The following is an 18,530-nucleotide window of genomic DNA, read 5'->3' as shown; positions in this document are numbered from 1 at the left end:
CCACAACCAGAGGGCTGTTAGCCCCTGCGCAGCACGTCGCTTTCTGAGAGAGCGGTAAAAAACTAACCACCTTACAAAAGGACGGTAGACGTCTATTTTTATAATTTTTTTCATCAAGAGTCTATTTATTTAAATATTCATGTTAAAAAATATAAAAATAAAAAAACTCTGTCCTACAGAGCTTTCGGAGAAGGGTAGTTATTACAAGTGTACAAAATATCGGTTAAATTTTTGTTTCCTGAGATCCATTATATATAGTAGTCCATGTAACAAGTGAAATATCAGTACCCCTTGCAGGCCAGAACGCAATAGCCCACTGCCCACGCGTAGACACTAGCCCACAGGCCGCACCATCCCATGTGTTGCCTCTGGCCCTTGGCCCAGCGTGTCGTTGCATTTCAGTCCAAGGAAGCACGAAGGTGATACGTATGGTACACTTACTGGGTCCGCCACTGATCCGAGGCATTCTGTGCTTACCACTTCTTCCAGTCACTGAAGAAACCGAGCTATACCTTCCTCTGTACTGACTGTACATATGCTATGTATGACACGTATCATGTTTTCTCCTAAAGCTTAGTTACAAGTTGCTCCTGAAACTGCGCTTACCATACCTATCCCAGGGAAGTGAGCTTCCACCTTTCACGGAGGCAGAGCCCCCTGTCACCTCGCGTTGCAGCACTGCGGCTTGCCTTGCCCCAGCTTCTCCCAGAGGCACACCATCTGCGCCGGCGACTGGTAGTGCGCGGTGAGGTAGTCGTCGACGCAGCCGGACTGGCAGAACCTGGAGCTGTGGACGTACTCCACGGCGTTCCCGGAGACGTTGAACAGCCCCACCCACATCCCCATGCTCACATCCTCCATCTTGAACAGCTGGAGCAAATGTAGTGGCAATGCAATCATTTGTTAAGCACCGGTGCACACAGCACTGCGTAGTGATGAGCACGGCTTTTGGCTTTTGGTAAATCTTTTCAGGCTATGCATGATTGGGTTCATCACATTTCTATATTTCATCAAAAGTGGCATCATCTAAGGGAACCAACGCAGGTGGTTCTTGAGTGCTAGAGTGGATCCCATGCGGTTTGCAACTACTGCGCAATATCCTCTGCTACCTGATACGAAATGAATGGAAGATGGTAAGTGGAGACAGAGCTTACATTTAGTCTTCCCTTCTCCATTTCAGATACGACGAAATTTGCAATGTCAGAAGAAACAACATAGCCTGCACCATCGGCGTAGGGTGGGTACTCTTCTCTGGGCCACTCCTGGAATTTGGAAGAATGTCAGTCACAAAAGAGTTTAACTGATACAGGGCTAACTCAATTATGGTGCACCAATCGGTTGCATTAGTGGTAGGCAATTACTTTACATGATCACAAGAGACAATAATGTATTCATGTGGACAACAGTAGCTCATGTAATGCTCAAGAAGTGACAGCCAGTTACATGCCGAGTAAATGTGTTGCAAACAGTTTGCTACTTTGTTCAGTCAAATTCAGAACTGTAGTACTTCTGAACTAGCACATCAACAGAGTAGTGATGAGGCGTATATGGAAATGACACTGCAATTCATTAAATAGAAGGTAACGACAGTTTAGTTAATTCATTATATTGAAGTTCCATGCAACTCTCCTGTAATCGTGTTGTAATAATCAATCTGTGTATCTTAAAGATAAACATTGCAGATAAAATTTTCAAGGAAGGTGAAAAATTCAGTTGTTCACCACTTCACCTTGTATGAGACGGCCCATTTTCCCTCTCGCAGTGGCCTGTGGTAGTAGTTCATGTTCCCCAAATAGAAGCTTTTACCTTCTGGGATTTTCTTGACTTCAGCCATTAGTGAATCAAGTCTAACAAAGGTATCATCGTCACACTTCATGACATACTTCGCAGGAACAACACGAGCCTTCCAACAACAAAATAAAATGAGACAGTGGGTGAATGCAATGTACAAAATCTGTCAGTAAATGCACTTCAAATACACGTATAATGTGCTTATTTCATATCCACCCTTGTGCTACATACCGCATAGTCGCAAATGGCAACAGTCTTCAGAACAACCAGATCATAGCTATCCACAAAAGGCACAATGACAATGTCGCCAAAGAAATCTGCCTCTTTCTTCAAATCTTCATTCACTTCCTTTCTGCCATTCTGCCCTACAACATGTTTCAGTTATTTATGTTCAAAGGAACATGACAAAAGGGGAGCAAAATAAAATCTTCAAATGCGTTAAATTACCAGTGCAACAAAAAAACGAGCCACCATGGTGGATGAATTTCGTACTGAAGACATCCATGATCTTCTCAAAGCCATGCGCTCAGTGAAATGGCTCCCCGCTGAAAGAATGCCTATGAACAGATCTACATGCTCTTCAGCAAGAGGAGGGGCTTTTAATTCTGTCAGCAACTCCAGACTTGTTTGTACAATGCTTGGATGAGCCGTTGGTAGCGAACCAGCTACTACTGATTCAAGGTCAACATCACCATTCAGAGACAAGATAGTGGCGTCCTCAAGAACAAAGCCCTTGAAAGAAGAAAAGTATAGCATTAACACATCAGAACACCTTGCCACAGTTAAAAAGAGTGTGAACATAAACTAAATCAAGTAATAATCAAAGATGGTAATCTACAGGCAAGGCATATGTGCGCCTAGGTGCATCCTTATCCTACGCCATTCGTAGCGCATTGGGATGTGTGCTGCACCATTTGAAATTTGAATGGAAACATGACGGTGTGCATGCCCCAATGCACCATTTGAAGTGTAGAAATAGAAGCTCCCACAAGACAGATTAATTCATCATAGGATGGTTTAGAAAGGAAGCACAACTTACAAAACGGTAAGGAAAAGATGTGACATGCTTCCCATCAACATGAACATGGTAGCCTTCTAAGCCAGCACTTAGTGTTAGAACAAACAATTCATCCTCGGCGAACGGATATGGCCAATCTATCAAATTTCTGTTCTTCTGTCCAGCAACACGGTTACGCAACCACAATCTATTCAACTCATCTGATGTGCCACCAGTGTTTCCAACCCATTCCTCACATTTCACCAATCCATCAACTGCACCACAGGTTAGCAATATAAGAGATCTAACAATAAAAATCAGCTAAAGTATTCATGATGTCAACAGTTCTCACTTCAAACAATTTAGGTAAAATATGATCATGTTACCAGACAGGTATCCTGTTGGAATCAGGTAAATATATTTTAACTATGGAGAAGTCTGGCAGCATTGTGTACAAACTAGAACGGATTGTCTCCTATGATTCCTTTCAGTTACCAAAGTACAACATCGAAATGGGTGCCGTGAGCACATCGAAACTTTTTGCATAACGTATAAAGACCGTGGAAGACCTAAGGAATGGCATCCACTGCTATTTTACCTGTGTAGTTAGTCCTGGTTGCACTCAATGTACAAATGTTTGATGGGAGGTTCAGTTATACCAGGGTCTATCATCTGTTGCCGAGTGAGGAATAAGTGAACAGCAACAACTAACGGACACGCTAAATCAGAAAAGCATAACATGAGCACTACAACTAACGGACACGCTGCATCAGAAAAGCATAACATGAGCACTACAACTAACGGACACGCTACGACAGGAAATGATAACATGATCACTGTCATGGGGAAGGCAAAGAAACAATCCATGAATTGCCTCTATCAAATGTGGTAACAGCCCTACTACAAATGATGACATAGGACTCCAGTAAAATATAAGCAGTGTTACCCGGTCAGTCCTAAATATTTTTTGCCAAGTTGGACACCCGCACCCAAGTGGTATTTAGCGTGTCCAAATTTCTTTTACCGAATCAGATACACAGGTAAAATAGCAGTGGATGCCATTCCTTAGGTCTTCCACGGTCTTTATACGTTATGCAAAAAGTTTCGATGTGCTCACGGCACCCATTTCGATGTTGTACTTTGGTAACAGTGTATAAGCTGTCCGCATGGCTATTCTACACAAGGAGGGAGGTCTCCTTTTATCAAAGCATCAACTAAATGAAGAAACATTATCGTTGGCAACTGACAAGGACCATAAATGGGTTTTGCATTAAGCACCAAAAGTCCAATATCACTAGCTGCAGTAGTAGTAACTGGGAACAAGGCAGTGGTAGCAATTTTCATTTTGAATAGTTCCTGCAGTCTCTAACAGTCCATTAATACAATCAGATATTCGGATTACAAACAAATAACCGCATAGGACAAAAGCTAATATGCTAATCATTGAGACTTCCTAAAAAGCTACTTTTTGTGCAACAACCGCACGATCGGAACCACGATCGTATTAACACCTACCGCGAACCACGGCTCTTAATGCAAGCTACTATGCTAATTTACCTGGTTAATTACCCTCACCTTTGTATTACTAATTTGTAGCAGCTAGTTCCTCCAGTTAGGATTTGGTGGCACTAATCGTCCAGTTCATTTACTACAGCACAATATCACCGTCCAATCACGAAGCAAGTATCAACGGTAAAAAAGTACTGCTACAAGCACAGCAAGGAAGGAAGAGACGAGGGCACCGACGCACCAGTCTCCTCGTTGGGGCGCGACCGGCGGCCCTCGCACCGGAGCGCGGGTCCCCACTGGCCGCGGAAGCGGGTGTTCTGCTCGATCACTGGCCGGCCACTCCAGTCCCCGTTGAGGCGCGGGTTGAAGTGGAGGATCCTCGGTGCGGCGTCCCCGTCCCCTTCCCCGCGCAGCTCCACAGCGAACTGCGCCACGGCGGCGCCGCGACCGCGCCGCGGCGTGCCCACCACAGTCACGTGGGAACCCAGCGCCAGCCCGCAGGGCAAGGGCAGGACGCCGCCGCTCGCGGCGCGGAGCTGCGCGCCCGACCGCGTGATGTAGGCCGGACAGCGCGCCGCCCGGACGGCGGGCGGCGGCGCGGGGGCGGAGGAGGACGAGGGGGAGGAGAGGACGTCGCGGAGGAGGCGCCCGCCGGACCGGAACGCGCGGGCGGCCGCCGCGTGGAGCGGCGGGGTGGCGTCGAGCGCTCGCACGTCGAGGCTGGAGATGGCCAGCCGGTGCAGGCGGGCACAGGAGGAGGCCTGCCGCCCCGTGTCGCAGGCGAGGAGGCGGTCCGGGGAGTGGAGGGAGAAGGTGGCGACGGAGAGGAGTGCGGCGAAGGGGAGCAGCGGCAGCAGCGTGCGGAGGCCGCCGGCGCGGCGCGGCCGCCGCATGGCCTGGCTCGTTTTGGATTGCAGGGAGGGAGGTGGCAACGAGGAAAAAACCGAAATGCGTGCGGGCCGCCCGAGTTTTGGAGTTTTTTTTGGAGGGGGGAGGGGTGGTGAGGGTTTAAGAGTGGAATGGTGGAAAGATTCTGCTGCTTTTTTGCGTGCGCATCCTTCCGGAGTGCCCAAATTGCGGGCATTGCTCATCTGCGGTTGTGTGCACTCAAGAACGTTGGCTTTCGCTTGGGGCTAAAGGATACAGTACCAGGATGGTACGAGACTACCAGAGCGGCACCGCGGGGACGCGAGATGATCTCGTGTAAGGTGCATCCGAATTTACTATATTCTTAGGGATCCATTTGCAAGATTGCACCGAGTCATCCACGCACACGTACGCGAGGCTTTCAGGCTTTCATGGGGAGTCTTCGCGTCTGGAAACCGGAACTCGAAACGGATGGGGACGATGCATGCGCAGCATGCAGATGGCGACGTCGCGGACGGACGCGTGGCGGCGGCGGGCTTGGGGGAGGAAGCCAACGGGGGCCGCGACAAACGCCGCCGTCGATTGTCACGGTGCCTCCTCCCCGTGGCCCGGCCGGCCACGTCCAGCGCATACGGCCGACGTCACCTACGTCGTCGCTCGAGGATTCCAAAGTGGTCTAGGCGTGTAGCCTTCTCGATTCGCTCGGTCGCCGACTCGCTTCCCCTGGCAGGCATGCAGGATGGCTGATGGCAATCTGCCTTTGGCCGGCCGGAGGGCTCAGGTTTGCGGCCGTCGACGTCGAGCATCCAAACTCTTTCCCGTGGTACGTACTGCTCAAAGCACCTGTCATTCGAGTAGCTTACCAGGCAAGCATCCTGGCCCTTCATCGGGGAATCAGTAGCTCTCACCTCGCCGAATATAATCGACTAATTTTTCCTCTTATTTCGTGTAATCTTGCAGTCGGACAGATTGATCAACATCCGGTGAGCCACAAGGGAAATAACTTATTACCTAACACGAAACCGTCGCGAACTACGTGCTCCAAATTTTAAACACGAACTGGACGATCAGATCTAACAGCAGATTTTTGAGTCATGAATCACTAACTTGGAAATGGCCTCAAACAATCCACAAAACATGCCATCAAATTTTGAGGAACCGATTAAGCACTCGGCGTGCAGATCTTAGCACTCTGTTTCACGCGAGGGAAACAAGCCCTCGACCGCGTTTCACTTAGAATATAATATATTACCGACGTGCCAGTATACTCAGTATATACAAGTAAAGATATAAACATGTAAATGAAAACACTGATATTTATTTATTCATTTGAATTCATAAAGTACAAGTTTTTCGATTACAACACATACGCACACACTGGCTAAACATCTGACAACTGCGTCTTCTGGTTCTCGTGGCTTCGCAAAGCTCTCTGATTGAACCTGTCTTCACGGACGACTTCCGATTGAGCTGCATGTGATGGTCGTTGGACTGATGGTCTCCTGAGCCCCCTTATAGCTAGCTGTAAACGAGAGACAAAATATATCAATAATCATAATATAAAGACGTTAGAATACAAAATGATTGGTCTTAGTATTGGCATCATTGACCAAAGGCAACCTGAAGCATCATTGATCTCATATCATTGACCTCAGCTAAAGAAAAGATCCCATATCATTGACCTCAGCTAAAGAAAGACAACGGCAACACCTAGGAGCAAGGCACAATACATAGCTGCGACGGATATCGCAGACGAGCTGCAACCAGGAGCCCGGCATTGCGCTTAGCTCACTACGGCGCTCCCAACTTTGATGTGGTACTACGTGCTAAGATCTGCACAATGTGGTACTTTTAGCAAATTTAATAATTATATATTGGATTCGAAAATTTTCACCGGGCACATGCTGCCATCGAATCCTAGCTCCGCCACTGGTACAGGCACCACGGCGGCCGGCACAAAAGCAAGCACCAAGGCACGTCGATCAACACACACGTCGGCCAGAACACACGCGCCGGCCAGCACAGCAACAGATAGGCACGCTCGTCGAGCCAGCAGCAGTGGCGACACAAAGGCGACGCTCAGCTCGACGGCAATGGCGTGAACGCCAGCCAGAGTCCAACACCGGTCAACAGAACAGGAGGACGACCGCGCCTCGACAGCGACTGCGTGAACACTGACCGGAGTCCCAAGCTTCGACGGCACGATGGCCGGAGCACATAACACGCGAGGGGGGCACAGCGGCGCGAAGGCCGGGCACAAACAAGAGAGGGCGGCCGGCGACGTACCTCGTTCAACACGGCGACAACAGCAAATGGCTCACCGGCGCAGGCTCAGAGGCGGCGACACAGCGACGGCGTTCACATCGGCGGTGGCGCTAGGGCCGTCAACGCCGGCGGCGAAGCCTCGCCCTACTCCCCATCCAGAGGCGGCGATATCACGGCTGGGCAGTGACGAACCGTCGGCCGGGGCGCAAGCCCGCCGGCCTAGGCGGCAGCAGGGTCGTGCCCCTCTTCTTCTCCAACCGCCCCCTTCTTCATGAGGATCGAACCTCCTGGAACTGCTATGGATCGAGACGAGGGGATTCGATTTGGCGCGGGACTCTTGTTGGACATAGAGGAGGAGGGGGGCTATTTGATTCTTGGCAGCTCGGGATAGATCGAGAGAAGAGGGGCGCTTGGGTAGAGATACGAGACGGGCGCTTCGGGGAAGAAACGGAGGTGCCCGCCCGGCTGGAGGAAGCGGAGGCAGGAGATAAGGTGGGTGAGCCGGCCGGTCGATTGGAGATGGGCCGGCCTGGTTTTACGCAGCCGAGAAGAAGAAAGAGAGCAGGAAGGAGTGGGCCAACCTTGGGCTGCTGAGAGAAGACCGTGGGCCAGGGAGGAAAAAGGAAGAAAGAAAGAAAAAGGGGCCCAACTCTTTTTTTCTTCTTCTTCTTCTTTTTATTGATATATATATATATATACACTAGCAGAGTGTCCGTGTTTTGTAACGGTTCTAAAATCATACCCACGGTATGAATTTATTTCTTGTATAGTTACATGTCCATACATTACAACATGACCCAAATATTCTCACACTGTTGCATGTATCGGTATCAACTTAATTGCCCATGCCGAAAGTACAACAACTCATATTGACCAAATAAACATACCTTCTTTAGTTGTTATAGCTAAATGCACATACGTTACTACAGACAACAACAAAAATCATGTTAACCCAATATGATTTCATAAGAATTGTGTGGCTTATGAAAAGAAACTTCCGCAAAATGAAACTCATAACTTGATTCAGTGACACTCCTCAACTCGATTGCACCATTCTCCTAAACCGTTGGACCCATGCCTCAAGCAGTAGCACAGCTTCTCCAAATCTCATGCATCATTCTCTCTATCCACTCTAGATTGTTCCCTGGTATGCTCTCATATTTATTGCCTTAAAGCAAGTATTCTTTTATATTAAGATAAGTTGTTGCTTGCATGTTCTAGCACTGGAAGAGATGAATATTGCTTGCCAGATTCTATTCACATGTTGAAGCACAAAAAGTTCCTCAAAGTTTATTGTTCTAAGCTAAAGAAATAGCCAGAGCCAACTTATCTTCTTTACAACCACAAACAAACAATTTAGGAAATCAGTTAAAAAAACAATTTAGAAAATAGAAATTTGATCCTTTTGGAGTTACCTAGTAGCATTGGACACAAGAAATTGATCATAAACCAAAAAAGATTATTAACATTGGCAAGCCAAAATCCAAAAGCCGAATTTGCACCTAACAATCAAGAACAATGTTTCACTAAGGGGAGATTTTTGTTACAACGGAAACAAAATCAACAACGTCCTAGAGCAATAGTAGGCTATTCAGGTTGGAAACAAAACTCAAGTATTAGATCAATAACAGTTAGGCCCATGGAAAAAGAAAATGGCAAAGCTCAAAATTAAGTAAAGATGCTACAGATAATTGCATACACCTAGAGTTTTATGCCTCAATAATTTTTTCCGTATGTGTCAGCTATGGGAAAAGAAATCTAACCACAAAGAACCATTAGATAGTTGTAATCTGATTTTCAAAATCTAATGTGCTAGAAATTGGCAACAAAGCTTTAAATCTGGGAATTGATCTTGAACCAAGGAAAGAATAAAAAACTTTAAGCTTGAGGAGCCACGCCTTGACTTCTTGAGTAGGAAACAACTACAAAAGTAGCAGGTATATAATTTGGCATTCATCTTTCTGTGTTCAGAAAGCAGCAAATTTTATTCACCATGTCCTCTGAAGAAGCCAAATATTGGATAGCACAAACTAAAGGAAAACAAACAAAAGGAATAAGCTGGAACACCCAACACTGGGACACTCAAAGATAACTATCAATATGTCCTTTAAAAGGTGCTTAGCAAAACATAAGGAATTAGCGGGCTATTCTCCACCAGAACCTGCAGTGAGAAGGCGTTACATTTCTTCTCACCATGAAACAACAGTGCAGCAGGATGGCTCTAGTGGTCTACCTAACAATAACTTCAACTAAATACATTGAAAAACTACTTCACTTACTTGTTGAACAATATATGATACTAACTTTAGCAGGAAATAGTGGACTAATGTAAGACAGACCACAGTTGAAAAAAAATTGAATACTCAACAGCAATGGTGGAAGAGCGAACAACATAGCACACTATATTCGGAAGGCAGCAGTGGAGTAACATGAAATCAAGATGCAATTTTGAATCAAATCTATGCTTCCTATCTATTATATGTACAATAGACACAAGGTTTATTTCAAAACCAGACAATGACCGCTGGTGAAAATTCAAAAGAAATTGATAAGCAAAATTCAGCACCAAAGCTACTACTTCTGATACAGTACTTTACAAGCACTGATCCAGAAGTGGAGGAAATTTAGTAATACAGAGACACATCCTAGCTTGCAATTGTACATGCAAGATCAAAATGCACAGGAAGACTAAAAGGTAGGGGAAAATGTGGCAAAATGCAATGGCATACATACTGCTTCACTACTCGGACTTGCAACAAGTTAGTAAGTTAATACAATGAGCAAGCTAGCTGTGAAACATCTAAATTCACAAATTGGTAATGGAAGGAGATGGGGACAGGGCAATGACTGAACCTGTCAGAGTAGCTCATTATTTGCTCGTTCACATTATCAGATTGATGTATGCATCAGAAGTTCAGAACAACGATTGAATAAACTTAACCAAGGTAAAAACCCACCTGCTTGACCAAGGAGAGGCGGTGACCCTCCACCAGTAGCCACCATTGCTCCCTACCTCTCCGTCGGACGCCACTTCCACCTCCTCCGCCAGGCAACACTGCTACCTCGCTGGACTCCGCCACGACACCCTCTCGCCGAACTCCGCCACAAAGCCGCCCCCTCCCCGGACTTCGCCGCCACCACGCCATCTCCAGACTCGAGTGTGCCGCAGATCATGGGTGGAGGACTCCTTCGCAACTGCCATCACACCTATCGTTGCAACTCACAGAGTCCTTCGCACCTGCCAGACCCCTCCCCCTTCCTAACCCTACCTTCATGCGAGAAAGGTGCCATGGGGAGAAGGGCTTGCCTACGTAATGCATGCCAGGCTTCCAACGAGGTGATATACGTGCAAATTCGTGAGACCAGCAGACGACGACCTGGAGGATTGCAATGGAGAAAAGGGGGATTAGGGAGGCTACGACGAGGTCGCGAATTTGGCCAACGATAGTGTAGAGATTGAGTTGAGGCAAATGGACTCAGTTGTATTGTATCTACATGGGTTTATATATATGTACAGAGGAAGGATTCGTATGAGGAACGGATTCTCCTAGACTCAAGCTCTACCGCGCACAGGACTAGGACTTCTAACTGAATGAGTAACAGAACAAGAAGTCCGGGAGAGAGCTGAGCGAGTCATCCGTTTCTACACCCCCCCCCCTCAGTCGATGCATGGTCTTGCTGATGGATAGACTGCGACGAAATTCCTCGAAGAGTACCTATGGAAGCCCCTTCGTCATGATATCCGCAAATTGGTGATGGGTAGGTACATGGAGAACCCGTAGACAACCGAGCTGCACTTGTTCACGCACAAAATGAATGTCGAGCTCCACATGTTTTGTCTGCCGATGATTCACCGGATTCTTGGAGAGGTAAACCTCGGAGATGTTGTCGTAGTAGATCACCGTGGCTTTGTCGACGCCAAGTTGAAGTTCGCGTACTAGATTCCGCACCAAGCAGCACTCGACGGCCGCGTTCGCCACGGCGCAGTACTCGGCTTCCGCGCTGGAACGCGAGACCACTGTCTGACGCTTGGAGGACCATGATATCAGGGAGTCGCCAAAAAAGACGCAGTACCCGGAGGTAGACCTTCGGGTGTCGGGACAGTCGGCTCAATCTACGTCACTGTATGCTACTAGCTCCGTCGAGGAAGAAGCCCGGATGTGCATGTCGTAGCTGATAGTGCCATGGATGTACCGCAGTATGCGCTTGACGAGGGCCCAGTGCGCATCGGTCGGAGAATGCATGTGCAGACACACCTGGTGGACAGCGTACGCGAGGTCCGGTCTGGTGAGCGTCAGGTACTGCAACGCGCCCACCAGACTTCGGTAGAACGCGCTGTCACTTACTGGGGAGCCTGCCTGAGCTGACACCTTCGGCTTCATGTCCACCGGCGTTGCCGCCGGCTTGCAGTTGAGCATCCCGGCACGATCGAGGAGCTCCTCGGTGTATTGTTCTTGGCTGAGGAAGAAGCCGACAGAAGAGCGCCAGACTTGAATCCCGAGGAAGAAACGCAGGGGGCCGAGGTCCGTCGTCTTGAATTCGCGATATATATTGTCGATGATGCGAAGCAACTCCGTGGATGACCCTGTGAGTACGATGTCGTCAACGTAGAGGAGAAGGTACGCTGTCTTCGTTCCGCGTCGCAGAACGAAGAGGGAAGTGTCGGAGACAGTCGCCGTGAAACCTAGCGAGCCGATGAAGCTGGCGAAGCGTTGGTACCAGGCGCGTGGCGCCTATTTGAGTCCGTAGAGCGACCGGGAGAGGAGGCAGACACGATCAGGATGAGTGACATCCACGAACCCGACCAGCTGCTGATAGTAGACGCGCTCCGTGAGTCGGCCGTTCAGGAATGCATTTTTTACGTCCAGTTGGTGCACCGGCCATGCCCTGGTCGCCGCAATGTGCAGAACGAGCCGAATGGAAGCAGGCTTAACCACAGGCGAGAAGGTCTGATCGAAATCAAACCCAGCCATTGCGTGAATCCGTGCACGACCCATCTTGCCTTCCGACGATCCAGTGTGCCGTCGGGGTTGGTTTTGTTGTGGAAGATCCACTTCCCGCTGATCATGTGAGCACCAGGCGGCCACGGCACAAGCGTCCACGTGTTGTTGTTGCAGAGCGCCGAGAATTAAGCCTCCATGGTGGCGCGCCAGTCCGGGTCACGCAGCGCGGCACGAACCATGGTGGGCGCGGCAAGTAGTGTGGTGTCGACAGCGACGTTGTTGGCGTAGCGAGGGTTCGGCTTCGAGATGCCCGTGCGAGATCGAGTGACCATCGGGTGGCGTACCAACGACGGCGGTGGGGCAGCAGAGCCTGTGGCAATACTAGTCGGTGTCGACGTTGTGACTGGTGCAGACCGCGGGTGTGTCCTGGAGGTTGCCAGAGAGGAAGACGACCCAGACGATGACGAGTGTGCTAGAGAAGCAGGTGGCGCAACGACACCAGGTAGCGGCGATGAGTGGGTCAGAGAAGCGATGCCCGCCAGAGAAGGCGTTCCGCCCGCCGACGCTGGTGGATGGGGTGGCACGGCCGGGGCCGCGGGAATTGTCACACGGATCACATCTTGGGCCACGGGTACTGATTCACTGAACACAGGGGCAGCTGATGGTCGAGTCAGATCCCTGTAAGGAAAGACGTGTTCGTCGAAATACACATGGTGAGAGGGTAGCACGCACCCTGAAATCGGATCATAGCAACGGAACCCCTTCGTGTCTGCTGGATAGCCGAGAAAGACGCAGGCTAGGGAGCGTGGCGCGAGTTTGTGGGGAGCGGTGTTGGCCACATTCGGGTAGCATAGACAGTCGAAGATGCGAAGTTGGGCGTAGTTGGGTTGCCGACCGAAGAGTAGCTGGAATGGCGAAGCACTAGTCCTTGAACGACAGGGGCGTTGGTTCAGCAGAAAAGTGGCAGTGACGAGGGCGTCCGGCCAGAATGGAGAAGGAAGACTGGCGTGGAATAGGAGCATGCGGACGGTGTTGTTCAGCATGCGGAGAACGCGCTCGGCACGGCCATTTTGTTGAGATGTGTACGGGCAGGTGAGCCGGAGAAGCACACCATGGGTAGAGAGGAAAGCACGAAACACAGAGTTGTCAAATTCGCGTCCATTGTCACTCTGAAAACACTGAATTGGCATTTGGAACTGAGTTGCAACATACGCATGAAAAGAAATCAAGGTGGGCAACACATCCGATTTATGGCGTAAAGGAAATGTCCACACAAAATGGGTAAAATCATCCAAGATTACTAAGTAAAACATGAACCCTGAGTTGCTAACAACCGGCGACGTCCAAACATCACAATGTAAGAGATGAAAAGGAAGAGGAGCTACATTATTAGAGGTGGAAAAAGGCAGCCGCACGTGCTTTCCTAAGCAACAGGCATGGTAGGAGTGCTGCTCAGGCCGTTGGAAGGAGAAGCCAGCGCTATTGAGGACGCGCTGCAGAGCAGAGCCACCGGGGTGACCAAGGCGCACATGCCAGAGTTTGGCTGGGAGATCTGCGAGCAGAGCGTGGTGACCATCAGAGGCGGTGGTGTGCAGCGGATAGAGATCGCTGGAGCTCTCAGAGCGGAGAAGTATCGTCTGAGTTCGGAGGTCCTTGATGGAGAAACCAAAAGGATCAAATTCCACAGAAACATTATTATCCTTAGTGAGCTTGCGAACGGAGATTAAATTTTTGACTAAAGCAGGAGAAATCAAAATGTTATTTAGCAGAAGCGGTGCAGAGGAAGTAGGAAGGAAATGTCGACCAGTGCGATGAACAGGAAGAGCGGCACCATTGCCAACGACGATGTGAGAAGCAGAAGGGGTGGGGACAAAGGCAATGACAATACGGGAGTTGGACGCCATGTGTGAGGAGGCTCTCGTGTCGAGGATCCAGTCAGTGCCCAGCGTGGGCATCTGCTGGAACGTGGTGAGGAGCCCTGCCGGAACAGACGTAGACGGCGGCGTGTTGGCGAAAGCGACCAGGTTGGGGAAGCCGATCGCCGGATTCGACGCCGTCATGGCCTGCTGCGCGGTGTTGCCGGGACGACTACCGAGGATGCCGGAGCCCGCTGGGCGCCACTGGGGCATCGGCCACGTCTGGACAACCCCCATCCATGGATTGTAGACAGGTCCCCACTACGTCGCAGGCGCGCCGGCACGGTCGCCGCCACGGGATGCTTCGAGCCGCCCAAATGAGCACGTGGCCGTCCATTGGACTGCTTGCGCTTCTTCTTATTGTTGTTGTTGGCCTTGGACGGGAAAAATGTCGAGTGTGCAGCGGATGCCGAGGACGCCAACGTAGGCGTAGACCCAGTCGAGGATGCAGAGGAAGAAGAGGCCGCAGCGAGCAACGCGGGCCTCCATCTTGGCCGTGTGCTCCATTCGGTTCTCATCCTGTATCGGATAGGAGCGAGTGTACAAGAAGGTTGGTGGCGAAAGCTTGGAGGTGAGGACGCCGATGGCATGGCTAAATTTGGAGTTCAGGCCACGCAGCGCGTTGATGACGAGTGCCTGGTCGGAGATTGGGTGTCCGACGTCGTTCAGCGTGTCGGTGAGGGTCTTGAGACGGGTGAAGCAGGCGTTGATCGTCATCTCACCTTGGTAGAGGCTATGAAACTCCTGCAGCGCATACACTGCATGCTTCATGGCATTGTCGCGGAAAAGCCCGTGGATCGCCGTCCAGAGCGAGTAGGCCATCAGGTGAGGATGAACAACAGTGTCCATCACCGCCTTGGACACCGAAGTATAGAGCCAGGAGACGATCGCGTAATCGATCTGAGTCCAGTCCGCATCATGGAGATGCAGCTAGGTATCGGTCCCGTCAACATGGTCGAGCAGACCAAACTTGCGGAGCGCCATCTCGAAGAAGGTGCGCCAGGTGTTGTAGTTGGCGTCGTCGTGCTTGAGGATGACCGGCATATGTGCACGGATGTTCACGAGCTGGACAGCAGCGACAGCGAGTGGCGTGGGTTCAGGGACAACAAAGGGGTTGCTGAGGGAGGACGTCGAGGACCCCGACGGGCTGGACGCCATGGAGCAGAGGGGCAATAGAAGATGAAAGAGCTATTAGATCGAGAAAGAGGATGATACCATGTAGAGATTGAGTTGAGGCAAATTGACTCAGTTGTATTGTATCCACATGGGTTTATATTCATGTACAGAGGAAGGACTCGTATGAGGAACGGACTCTCCTAGACTCAAGCTCTACCGCGCACAGGACTAGGACTTCTAACTGAATGAGTAACAGAACGAGAAGCCCAGGAGAGAGTTGAGCGACTCATCCGTTTCTACAGATAGCACCGTGGGACATGGATTAGAATGAGATGAGAATGCGGCGATGAGCTTGCCAACATGGAAGCGATTGAGAGCTCATGGATTACGCTAACGATGGCGAGGACCCATGGTGGAGGAGGTGGATCGGTGAGCCTCTTCCACCGCTTCAACGCTTCGCTTGTGTCCCTCGTGCTCCCCTCAATAGCCTTGTCGTCAAGCCACCATCATAGGAGAATGAAGCTTCCTCCGCCATCCCCTCAAGCATGGAGGGACACGTACAATGTCGGAGCAGATCTGCAGCATGCGGCCTTGTCGGAGTCGGAGATGGCGACAGAGTGAAGGAAGCTAGGCAAGGGCAGCGTGGATCTCAACGAGGAGGCACATGCGGTAGTGCGTAGGAGGGTGAGGGGATGGCGACAACGGGAGGAGGCAAGGGAGATGACGACTGCTAGGGCTAGGAGCAGGGGCGCCTAGGGTTTGGGGAGGGGTAAGGGATCGGGATTAGGGTTGGACGGAAGAGAGGGACTACTTGTGCGGGAATCATTACATATCTTTTAAGTTATACACACACACACACACACACACACACACACACGAAAACACAGTGGTACACTCTCTTCATCATGTTTAGCATGGCACCGGATGTAAGGCCTAAGAACCTTTAGCTTAACACTCGCTCGCCCGGCGACGTGTCTCCTTCATAGCCCCGAGAGCCATGTCGGCTTCCACCACGGACTCCCAGCATGTAGGCCAGCACTTGTCGGCGGCGGACCGCTTGAAGCACTCGAGCGATGTTGCATTCTCAAGGATATGATCTATTAGCTCGAGCAAGCTCTCCACGGAGCTAGCAAATTAAGCCCAGTGATAGTCGCCTTCTTGAGGCTGCCATGGCGGAACCTCAAATCCGCTCCCTCAGCTCCGGTGAGGCTTCGTTGGGTACCATAGGGGCTGAAGTGTAACTTCTGGTACCATGTGTGATCGGCATACAAGCATACATGCATAAGGTCAGAGTTAAATTCATTGCAGCTATCATCCTACCTGCCTAGCTAATATCTATCATCGTGTTGATATTTATCGAGATAGAGGTACTAGTTTTTGTATAATTAAGCCACTACTATAGAAATAGGCTTGTCGGTGTATTCAGAACCAGGGGTCCCTAAGTCCCGAGGCCAGGCCGGCCATCCACCACATGTCACCACCCTGCAAGGTAAGAAAAAGCTAAGTCCCGGGAGAAGGTGCTCGGGGCCGCCACCTCTGGTTCCCGAGCACCCTAGTTCCCCGATGATCTGCAGGGCCCAAATACTAAGAACGAAGTGCTCGGGAGAGAGTGCTCGGGGCTGCACGTGGCAGCCCCCGAGGACTCGGTGCCCCGAAGGTCCCACCGAAGTGCTCGGGAGAGAGTGCTCGGGGCTGCACGTGGCAGCCCCCGAGGACTCGGTGCCCCGAAGGTCCTACCGAAGTGCTCGGGAGAGAGTGCTCGGGGCTGCACGTGGCAGCCCCCGAGGACTCGTGCCCCGAAGGCCCCACCGAAGTGCTCGGGAGAGAGTGCTCGGGGCTGCACGTGGCAGCCCCCGAGGACTCGGTTCCCCGAAGGTCTCACTCGAGTGCTCGGGAGAGAGTGCTCGGGGCTGCACGTGGCAGCCCCTGAGGACTCGGTTCCCCGAAGGTCTCACTCGAGTGCTCGGGAGAGAGTGCTCGGGGCTGCACGTGGTAGCCCCCGAGGACTCGGTTCCCCGAAGGTTCGCGCAAGATCATTCAACAACCCGAAGGGTCCCGTCGTCAGGGTGTCATCCAGTCAAAGGCCCAATGCCGCATTTAATAGGCACGCGCGGTCTGACATCCTGACATTCTCAGCTGCCCATGCCCCAGTGTCAGACCCTGCCATGCACTGGCAGGGGGGCGTGGGTCCATTAAATGCACGGGTCCCGTCCCGTTTCATCCAGGTGCCTCGGGATAACGTTGCCAGAATCGAAGCGCTCGGCCTGCCACCCTGCCCTGGCAGAAGAACAAGACAGGGTGGGCGCACCGGGCACCTCTGAGGCTGCCCGGTGGGCCCCTTTCATGGCGCCCCGAGGCTTCCGCAGCGGCTGGTGGTCGAATGCGCGCCGCATTTCTCCACCGCCCCTGTCACTTCGCCAAGATGAAATGATTACGCCTTTCTCCGTGGCACCTTGGCATTCGCGTCCCCTCTTTCCCATTCAGGATATGTTGAGGTCGGCGCACCTATAAAAGGAAAGGATGGAGAACACTAAAAGAGAGAGGAACAGCCCCCGACCACAAGACAACCAAGAGACCAGATAACCAACAATCTCCGGCGAGCCAGGCCAAAGATAGATCAACAGACACTCGAACCAGCTCAAGTTAAGCTGGAACATAAGAGCCTCAAGCTCTTTGTAAACAGTTCTCCCCTTAGAACCAGATACCTCCTTGAAGAATCCCCTTCAAGGATAAATATAGCGCTCATACAGGAGTAGGGTGTTACGCCTCCGTGCGGCCCGAACCTGTCTAAAACCCGGCGTACCCACTAGCCATCGCATTTATTTCCGTTCCCGCTTGTTTCCCACACAAGCTTTTCCAGGATCATCCCCCCGGCCGAATCTCTAAAAAGGGGTCTCTCGGGATCCCTGCGACAGGAGTTCACTCTCCGACAGCTGGCGCACCAGGTAGGGGGGAATATCCCTGGATTGTTTGTTTCACTTTTTTCTCCACGGGAAAAGATGGCCGGTGGGCACCGTCTCCAGCGTTCCGGCTCCACTTCCAGTAACGGAACGCTGCCCCACGAAGAAAGCCCCGTCGCTGCTGCGTGCCCGCGGCAGCCGCCATCCACGCGTGCGGTTTTTCCCG

General features: G+C 51.0%; 2 protein-coding genes and 1 long non-coding RNA gene across 3 annotated transcripts; all 3 read right to left on the bottom strand.

The window, feature by feature from the left end:
• Nucleotides 1-203: 203 nt before the first annotated feature.
• Nucleotides 204-5,290, bottom strand: LOC133915684 (hydroxyproline O-galactosyltransferase GALT5-like). Its single transcript, XM_062358939.1, has 7 exons — nucleotides 4,539-5,290; nucleotides 2,831-3,063; nucleotides 2,239-2,523; nucleotides 2,023-2,151; nucleotides 1,730-1,903; nucleotides 1,155-1,262; nucleotides 204-870 (listed from the first exon to the last, which is right to left on the bottom strand). The coding sequence occupies exons 1-7, from the start codon at nucleotides 5,188-5,190 to the stop codon at nucleotides 661-663; spliced, it is 1,791 nt and encodes a 596-aa protein (XP_062214923.1). The 5' UTR covers nucleotides 5,191-5,290; the 3' UTR covers nucleotides 204-660.
• Nucleotides 5,291-6,454: 1,164 nt separating this feature from the next.
• On the bottom strand, nucleotides 6,455-7,918 carry LOC133914187 (uncharacterized). The gene is made up of 2 exons (XR_009909183.1): nucleotides 7,451-7,918; nucleotides 6,455-6,686 (listed from the first exon to the last, which is right to left on the bottom strand). It is a non-coding gene; the product is annotated as an uncharacterized LOC133914187 (long non-coding RNA).
• Nucleotides 7,919-14,645: 6,727 nt separating this feature from the next.
• Nucleotides 14,646-15,446, bottom strand: LOC133914593 (uncharacterized). Its single transcript, XM_062357668.1, has 2 exons — nucleotides 15,240-15,446; nucleotides 14,646-15,188 (listed from the first exon to the last, which is right to left on the bottom strand). Exons 1-2 carry the CDS (start codon nucleotides 15,444-15,446, stop codon nucleotides 14,646-14,648), a joined length of 750 nt encoding a protein of 249 aa, XP_062213652.1.
• Nucleotides 15,447-18,530: the final 3,084 nt, after the last annotated feature.

This window comes from Phragmites australis, chromosome 4 (assembly GCF_958298935.1).
Source record: "Phragmites australis chromosome 4, lpPhrAust1.1, whole genome shotgun sequence".
In the NCBI taxonomy this organism is placed as follows: Eukaryota; Viridiplantae; Streptophyta; class Magnoliopsida; order Poales; family Poaceae; genus Phragmites; species Phragmites australis.
Note: the sequence above shows the minus strand (reverse complement) of the source record. Positions and strands in the feature narration are given on the sequence as shown.